At 36.6% G+C, this 9,436-nt stretch overlaps 1 protein-coding gene across 2 annotated transcripts; it reads right to left on the bottom strand.

The window, feature by feature from the left end:
* Window positions 1-1,402: 1,402 nt before the first annotated feature.
* LOC126405406 (lipid droplet assembly factor 1-like) lies at window positions 1,403-8,537 on the bottom strand. 2 transcript variants are annotated; one of them, XM_050069135.1, is made up of 5 exons: window positions 8,455-8,537; window positions 8,131-8,250; window positions 6,466-6,634; window positions 6,217-6,362; window positions 1,403-5,107 (listed from the first exon to the last, which is right to left on the bottom strand). In XM_050069135.1, exons 2-5 carry the CDS (start codon window positions 8,227-8,229, stop codon window positions 5,045-5,047), a joined length of 477 nt encoding a protein of 158 aa, XP_049925092.1. In that variant the 5' UTR covers window positions 8,230-8,250; window positions 8,455-8,537; the 3' UTR covers window positions 1,403-5,044. The 2 variants fall into 2 exon arrangements, with proteins under 2 accessions (XP_049925092.1, XP_049925090.1); XM_050069133.1 differs by lacking the exon at window positions 8,455-8,537 and having other exon boundaries at window positions 8,131-8,322.
* Between the last annotated feature and the right edge of the window lie 899 nt (window positions 8,538-9,436).

The raw sequence follows: 9,436 nt of genomic DNA, 5'->3' as shown, positions 1-9,436 counted from the left end.
TAGATCTTTGTACAAAAAGGATCAAATGCAGGTATCATGTAACTGGAGAAGTTTTGATACTACTTGGTACTGGATTATTTCTGTTGATGCCTTAACCAGCCATCAGTTGCACCATGGAAAGTGGTAAAGGGAACTGTTCAGTGCTTTAACATAAGTTAATGTATTGAGAGCACATTGTAAAAAATACTCTATTAAAAGTAAACCAGCACTGTAAATGTTACTCAAGTAAAAGGATGTAAGTATAATGAGAAAATGAAAAAATACTCAATGCAGAAAAATGTCCCGACGTCCCTCTCCCCAGCAAGGCTTTCCAGCTCCTCCTGGGGGACCCCTTCCTTCTTCTGACTCGAGGAAGGAAGGGGTCCAGTTTGCCTTGAGATCCTGTCCATGAACATCACAAACAGAATCGGAGACCAGGGACAACCCTGCCAGAGCCAACACCTACTGAGAACGTGTTTGACTTTGTGCCAAGTATGTGGACACAGCTCTCACTTTGGTTATACAAGGACCTCATGGATTACTCGTAGCAGTGACCCTAGTACCCCGTATTCCTGCTGTACACTTGTGTATGTGGTGTCATTAGATTATTATCACTCATGCATTAATGTAAAAGCAGGATTTCACTGTTGTAGTTGGTTGAGGTAACTACAGGACTGCAAGCAGCTAATGGTAATTGTCATTCTGGATTAATGTGATTCCTGACGAATCTACTGACTGTTTGGTTTGTAAAGTTTCAGTAACAAGTGCCATCACAATTATCCAGAACCCAAAGTGCTTCACAATGCTCTTGTACAAAACATAGTACAAAATTATTAAAAAATAAAAGAGAAATAATTAAAAGAGAGAGCAGCAAATCCTCACAATTTTGAAGTTGGATCCATTAAATGTTTGGCATTTTTGCTTGATAAATTACAGTTATTAAAACTGTTGATTTTATATTATGTCGATTGACTAATTGCTTCAGCCATACTTGTATGTAGTTTAATTAATTATTTAATTATTTGTTTTGTGTGCAGAAATCTTGATTTGTAAAGTAAAAATAATTGTAGCCCAGTGGCTTAAGAAGTGCAGTAATTCCCTCTGAAATATAGTAGGGTAGAAGTATACTAGGCCTATATTACTATATTATTATGTTACTATATTTTTTGAGTCTTTGAAACAACAAAACTAAATATGTCAAGGAAGCAACATTTACATTGAATCAAATTAAGTATATTACATATGTTTGCCTCCTCAGCATACAGGTCACACATGTATAAAACTGATAAAAACATTTCCTACCCATCATCCCACTAACCCACTCCCATGGTAGGAAGCACATAGAAACTTCCCCTTTGAAAAAGATGACAGGAATAATGGTGAGAAACTTCACACAGAACATAATGTGTTTAGTAAACTCAGTTTATTCTAATAAAGATTATTCCAACCAAAATACATACTGAAACCGTTTGTTCCCAAACTTATCTCAAGTTCTTTGAAATACATGAGGATATTCTCTCTTGAGGAAAAATGTATAGTCGTTAAATCACATTGATAAATCAGACTTCAGTTTTACCACATAAGCTGTCACCAACAATACAATGTTTTGGATCCATTTATTTCAAAGACCATAACATTTTCTCCATCTGTTTGGACAGAAGACCAGAGCAAATATTAATCCAGATGAGCATTTGAAAAAACGTACAGCACTTTTAAAGGAGCTCCATACGATATTCAGAGCATTCACGTGCTCCTTAGATTGTCCCACGTCCTAAGTTTGAAAGTCTTTGGGAAGTGTGTTCATGACCTACAAGTTGTAATGTGGAAACAACACGGACACTACAAAGACAATGTGTTGTATTTTTTTGCTCAGAGCATTTAAACATTAAGCGTGGATATGGACAGCAAATAGCAGTTACAACCTAATACCATATTAAAAATTACATGTGAGCAAAAAATTGACCTGCAATACGTGAGTTAATATAAAGTTAATACCATCAAACAAACATTTACTTTCATCTGCCATGTTTCTGGGTATATGACGCCAACTCAGCAACTTGTGTGGCAAAATTTTCACTGACTTGATTTTTTGATGCTTACATGCAAACAGCAGAAGTAAAAAGCTAACGTTAGGCTATAAACGAACAACACCACAGTCGCATGACTTCAACGTTGTCAGTGCAACAAGGCTGTAAAGCAGTGTTCAGCGTGATGTTGTTTTGTAGTCTCATTTAGCCACTTACTAGCAACCGCCTTTTTAAAGACACATAAAAGCTTAAAAAATCACGTATTTTATGTCGTAGAACAAGACGTGAAAGTCTCTTAAGCTTGTGGTAACCATAGACCTTATTTCAGGCATCTAACCAAAAATCCATTGACCTTTAGACGAGAAAGCGGGAGTGCTAAAATGCTAACTCATTTCTGGGTTTTAGGACTTCTTCCTGGGGCACAGTACTAGCAAACGTTAAAATGCCAACATGCTAAACTTAAATGTTGAACATGCCAAACATCACACCCTCTTAACAACAGCATGTTAGCACTGTCATTGTGAAGATGTTAACATGCTAGTGATAGCATTTAGCTTAGGTTTAGCTTCACAGTTCCTACATTCAAAAATTCACAAGTGGGGTATTTACGGATGTATTTTATGTCATAGAACAAAATGTGAAAATCTCTTAAGCTTGTGGTAACCATACACCTTATTTCAGGGATCTAACCAAAATTCCATTGACCTTTAGACAAGAAAGCGGGAGTGCTAAAATGCTGACTCATCTCCAGGTTTTAGGACTTCTTCCTGGGGCACTGTTTAGGTGAATGTTAAAATGCCAACATACCAGACATCACACATTCTTAACAACAGCATGTTAGCAGTGTCATTGTGAACATGTTGACATGCTAGTGTTAGCATTTAGCTTAGGTTTAGCTTCACAGTTCCTATACATTCAAAAATTTACGAGTGGGGTATTTACTGACGTATTTTATGTCATAGAACAAAACATGAAAATCTCTAAAGCTTGTGGTAACCACTGACCTTGTTTCAGGCATCTAACCAAAAATCCATTGACCTTTAGATGAGAAAGCGTGAGTGCTAAAATGCTAACTCATTTCTGACAAGAAAGTGGGAGTGTTAAAATGCTGACTCATCTCCAGGTTTTAGGACTTCTTCCTGGGGCACTGTTTAGGTGAATGTTAAAATTCCAACATGCCAGACATCACACATTCTTAACAACAGCATGTTAGCAGTGTCATTGTGAACATGTTGACATGCTAGTGTTAGCATTTAGTTTAGGTTTAGGTTTACAGTTCCTACATTTAAAAATTCACAAGTAGGGTATTTACTGACGTATTTTATGTCATAGAATAAAACATGAAAATCTGTTAAGCTTGTGGTAACCACTGATCTTATTTCAGGCATCTAAACAAAAATCCATTGACCTTTGGACGAGAAAGCGGGAGTGCTAAAATGCTAACTCATTGTAAGTAGGGTATTTACTGACATATTTTATGTCATAGAATAAAACTTGAAAATCTCCTTTAAGCTTGAGTTTACCACAGACCTTATTTAGGGCACCTAACTAAAAACCCATTGATTTATGGACGAGGGAACCGAAAGTGCAGAAGAACTCATTTCCATATTTTTTCAGCTGGGCTTTATTCTCTGCTCAGGATGCCATCACTCCACTACATCTTTACATAGCAAATAGATATTTGCTGCTGTATTAGTGTTCAGCATGTCGTATAGAGCTCATTTAAAGGTAACAGCAAACATAAAAGTAACAGTACTTTGTAGTGCTTTTCTCGCCTCATTTGCACGTGCATCAGATATCTGCAGACATACACAACATACACATGCATTTATAAATCATAATGTGGAAACTAGAATAGTGCACAGTGTTCAGTCACGAGCCAGCATTTTTCTCTTGAAATGAGCCGTCAGTTCAAGATATGTGCATAGTGCAAAGAATATACAGATGAGACTAAAATAAGCCTCCTGTATTTAAAGCTATAGTGTGTAACTTCTACAGGTCCGTAAATGTCCGTTTTACCCAAGCCACTACTAGAGGAGATGACACAATGCTGATTAAGCCGATCGGCTCCTCTAACATCTCGCGGTATTTTTCAATATATATCATTTTTAGTATGCGTGTCGACCGGCGACATTCCCGCGCTGGCGCACAGGAAATGCTTCCTCACAACAAGAAGGGAGGGGGAGGAAGAGCGGAGAGTGTCACAGCAAGAGGTAGAAAAGGTAGAAAGAGAAAGCAACAAAGAAGCGGCCGAGACACGGTTCAGAAGTGGATCCTACCACAAAGAAAAAGCCTGGACGTTCTGCTGAAGGTCTATTAGTAAAGAAGGAAAGTGACCGACGGAGAAGGCAAACAAGGATTTGTATTGGCGTTGCTTTTCCTCGGTGGAGAGCCCTGAAGGAAGAAATTGGGCTGAGGGCAGACACGGATGTTGCCTTGCTGCTGTTGGATAAGTACGTGACTTGCTTTATAATTATACTATGAGTAGTATGAGTTGCTGTTACATGTACTGGACCTAGTACTTTATTATTTTCTTGGAAATGGTGCTATGAACGTTATGCAATGTTAGCAGCCTGGTGTTCGCCACGTTGTGTAGCACTGTGTACACGGTGTGTAGCGAGTGTTACTCTGTGTACATGGTGTGTGGCGACTGACGAGTGTTACTCTGTGTACATGGAAGTGCCGCCGGCTTATTAGTTGTAATAACTTATTATCCGCTGGGAGGCGACAGAAGTTACGCACTATAGCTTTAACTAGTAAGGCAGTTCAAAGATTAGTTATTCCATGCTTTGGCTGTCAAAGATATTTTAAACTTATATTAAACATAGAGATAGTTACAATCAGGCATTATAGAAAAATATTCAGCCATAATATTTAGGCTGTAGACACACAGTAACAATCAGGGAATCTTTGTGCTTAGGAAATCTGTTACACATAGTACATTCAAGGGTCTCTTCAGTAGTGCTGATTTAAGGCGTTCGTACCCTTGGCGATTCTTTCACCTGAGAGCTGACAATCGAGAGAGAAGAAGAATTGAGCTACTGCGTGTCTTTCGTTTCTGAAGTGTCAGATTCACTCTCCGTCTCCTGGACTTTCCTTTGCTGGTAAGAAATAAAGGACAACAGAGAAGGAAAATAAATATAATGTGGAGACAATGTCAGACATTTTAACATGAATGTAAAAATGTTAAAAAACATCATGTGCGGTGGAAACAGGGTGTCTACAGGTATCAGACAGTTAAATTTAATGATTTTTAAGACACTTCTTTTTTTTTTTTTTACCAAATTTAGGACAGATTTTTGGTCAAATCATGTTTTACTTATTTGAGCATTGCAGGTAAGCATTGCAGACAAGTACTATGTATGTGGTCAAATGACAGTATTTTTTTTTATTATAGTTCTTTAATGATTTGTAACATTAGAAATGTGGACTTTTATATAGAAAGGCTTCACTCATTTTCACAAAGAGAAATTAAAAAATACATTTAAATTTAATACTGTTTTTACTTCTAAGGTCCTATTGTTGTAACATTGAATTCAAGACTTTTTAAGGACCTGTAGACACCCTGGGAAAGTAATAAATCATGTGTGCAGCCATCCTTTTCTTTTCAAAACACACTCTGAGTCCTTGGTGTGCTAGGGCTGCAACCAATGATTATTTATATTGTTGATAAATCTGTCGATTATTTTTTTCTATTAATCAATTAATTGTTTGGGCTATAAATTATCCAAAAATGGTGATAAATCAGTGTTTCCCAAAGCCCAAGATGACATCTTCAATTGTCTTGTTTCTTTCCACAGCCCATAGATATTCAACTTACTGTCACAGAGGCGTAAAGTAACCAGAAAATTTGACAATTTTAAGAGCTGGAATCAGAGAATTTTGACTTTTTTTCTTTGAAAAATTAATCAAACTGACTAATCAATTATCGCATTAGCCTTACATTAATGTAATAGTTGACTGCTAATCAATTAACGAGTAATCTTTGCAGCTCTAGCACCCAACAAACACTTGTTAACTCTGCCGCAGCGGCCCGGGTTCGACTCCGGCCTGTGGCCCTTTGCTGTGTGTCACTCCCTCTCTCTCCCCCCTTCACACTTGTCTGTCCTGTACATTAAAGGCTAAAAAGCCCCAAAAAATATCTTGAAAAAAACAAAAACAAACCAACAAAAAAAAAAAACACTTGTTAACTCTTGCTAATTCTCAGTACCTTTTTCAGATGTGGGTAATAGCGGTGAAAGATGTTGGTGATGATGATATAAAGGGCACTGAAGATGAATGAAGCCATGACAGAGAAGAAGGCGATGCCGGTGAGCACGCACAGCAGAGTAACCCCTCCTATAAACAAGAGGAACCCTGACAGACAGAAATAAGGTTTTGGTTAATAGAAAAGACTGTCAGGTGAGTACATTTCAGCCTGTAGAGGATAGAAAATTGAGTTTGACGTACTCACACATACCTTCAAAGAAAACAAAACCTACTGCTGCCATTATAAAGGTCACAAGAGCAAAAGAAAGGAAAAGCCCGACAGGCAGTGCGGCCATGGCGCCAAACAGCAGCACTGTCAGAGCGAAGACAGGGTGGGTGCTGAGGTACTGCCCGATTCTTGTCTTCATCAGATGTGCTACCTGTTAGAGAGAGAGAGAGACACCATGGCTGTAATCACCTATTTAACATCAGGGGAGGAGATGACTCTGCACCTTGTGTGACCCAACCCTTCAGGGAGGACTGGGAGATTCCCCACCAGAGACATTTTAGAAACTCAGCAGCTAAACTGACCATTTTAGAGCATTTTGTAAGGAAATTTTAGATCAGGGGTTCTCAAAGGTTTGATGACTGAGTGCCATTTTAGGGAGCCAACATATGACTGAGGGCTTTACAGGAGAAGTGCACACATGATGACATTTTTTAAAATAATTTCTTTTATGACATACCACACATTTTAAGATTTTGTTTGACATGCATACATATGACTTATGGCTTTTTTGTTTTACATTTTTTTTACATACTATACTATGACTTTTTTTTTAGATATTGTTTTGGATATACTACACTATGACTTTTTTGTTTTACTTTTTTTCTTTTTTCTTTTTTTTACATATTATACTATGACTTTTTTTTTTAAACTTTTTTTGACTTTTTATACTAGGACTTTTTTGATTTTTTTTTGACATACTATATTATGACTTTTTAAAAACATTTTTTGGATATACTATACTATGGCTTTGTTGTTTTACTTTTTTTGACATAATACAATGACTTTTTTTTTACATACTATACTATGACTTTTTTTTTTTTAACTTTTTTTTACATACTATACTATAACTTTTTTTTTTAAACTTTTTTTTACATACTATACTATGACTTTTTTATGACATACTACACTGACTTTTTTTGGCATGACTTTTTTATGACATGCTATACTATGATTTTTTTTGTCATATTATACTATGACTTTTTATGACATTTTTGTCACATTATGACTATGGCTTTTTTGTCATACTACACTTTGACTTTTTTTTATTACATTCTGTATTGTGACTTTTTCTGATATACTATACTATGGCTCTTTATGGCACTTTTTATTAAATACTAACACTTTACATAAACGATAACATTCAACAGTGATGTAGCACGTAACACTTACATTACAATCTAGTTTTCCACTTTTTAAATACATTTGAATGAAATTAAATAGAGAGTCATTACAGTGTTTGTCATTGATTATACCCAGAGCAGTCGAGCATCAGCTTCGGCTGGGGTACAGCAACATCAGTCATGCAAACCAAAAGCAGAACCGCAGTAAAGTTTATTTATGATTATAATTATATGTGCTCATGGCGTTTTTTTTAGACAGTGGTGCGTGATTGCCTGTTTTAGCTTTTTTTCTTTATATGTTATATCAATATACTGGGGGTGGGGGTGGGGGGGACACATTCTGAGCATATCTGAATATTGTATCCCCCCCCCCAATATAATATAAATTACTGCACAAGACACTGTGCTATTTTTGTTAGCTGGGAAGAAACAGTCTCTTTTGATTTGCTGATAGAAAAGCAAAGCAAACATGCACACAAATTAAAGAGTAAAGAATTTTCTTTTCAGGTGTTTAATTTCATGTTACCTTGGGGTCATCATAATAGTGCTTCACCATTGTGCTCCAACCTCTCCACAGCTGCTGCAACTCTGATTTCTCACTGCTGCTGTTGCTGCTGGGCTGCATCTCCACAGACGTAGGACCTGACTGAAGACAGGAGGAAAACTGAGTCAACCTGACAGCTAAATGGTACATTTTGTTAACCAAAGTTAAAGTTTAGACACACATGGGATTCAGTTGAGCTACAGTGGATGTAACAAATAGTTAACTAGCTAAAAACTGTGCTGTATTACACCTTAAATGACCTTAGACCATGTCTGAAAACAAACATCAAAGTTAGTGAGTACCAACCTGAACTATGTAGCAAAGCTGGTTTGTGTCCTGCAGTCGCCTCTGACTCTTCAACACTACAACAGTGCCAACACACCCTTTTAAAACACACTTTCTTCCTACTCCTCCTCTTTCTTCCTCTTTTGGATTCCTGGTGGAGAGACTCTGAAAGGCTTGTTGGTATTGTTGCTGCCATCTACTGTTCACCAAATATGTGTCAGCACATGACTGTAGGCTTCAGTGTTATTGTACATCATATTCATGTTAAGCATTTTCAGAATTACGGGGAAAAATGTGCATCTACATTTATGGATTTATGGATTCGCCTTAATTAAAATTAGCCAGCAACAATAGAATAAATAAGCAGCCTAAATAACCATTAATACATAAAGGTTACACAGTATGGTACAAACGTCTGAGACCACATTAAAATTCTATTTCATGCAAAACCTGGAAATTATCAGAATTTGATGATTCAGAAACATTTAAAAACACAAGAAAGTTATGACATTTAATTGAATCCAGTCTTATTTATAAAGCCCAAGCTTTACAGGATAGGATAGGATATCATGCACATGCTTCAGGTCAGGAGCCAGGAACTCCTTTTAGGTTTAGCAGAGCTTTTCCGTTCCTCATAGAGAGAGAGATGATAGACAGAGCAGCGCTGATGTCTCCAGAAACCACTGACAGGATCTCCATGGCGTTCTGCAGTTCCAGCTTCTTATAGAGGGCCACGATACTCAGGGATGGGCAGTATTTCTATTACTTGTATTTAAAATACGTATTTCAATTACATTTGAGTATTTTGTAATTTGTTTTTGATAAGGCTGATAAAAAGCAAATGTAATTTGTAACAAAATACTTTTGAGTGGAGTAATTTTGTATTTAAAATACTCAAAATACTTTCTCCACGAATCAAAAAACAAAAATAATAGGCTACACATTCTTATAATATTGGATGTAACAATATTTTTTACTTTTTTTTTTTTAATTTTTTTTTTTA

The sequence above is a fragment of the Epinephelus moara genome, chromosome 18 (genome assembly GCF_006386435.1).
Source record: "Epinephelus moara isolate mb chromosome 18, YSFRI_EMoa_1.0, whole genome shotgun sequence".
NCBI lineage: Eukaryota > Metazoa > Chordata > Actinopteri > Perciformes > Serranidae > Epinephelus > Epinephelus moara.
The sequence above is the reverse complement of the archived record's forward strand: the minus strand, read 5'-3'. Positions and strand labels throughout refer to the sequence as shown.

Excerpts from the sequence above, each read along its gene's own strand:
- LOC126405406 (XM_050069133.1), bottom strand. The coding sequence starts at position 8,298 with ATGTACCATTTAGCTGTCAGGTTGACTCAGTTTTCCTCCTGTCTTCAG. Across the intron at positions 6,635-8,130 it reads ACTATTATGATGACCCCAAG|GTAGCACATCTGATGAAGAC; the intron begins GTAACATGAAAT and ends TCTCTCTAACAG. Across the intron at positions 6,363-6,465 it reads AGGTTTTGTTTTCTTTGAAG|GGTTCCTCTTGTTTATAGGA; the intron begins GTATGTGTGAGT and ends TCTGTCTGTCAG.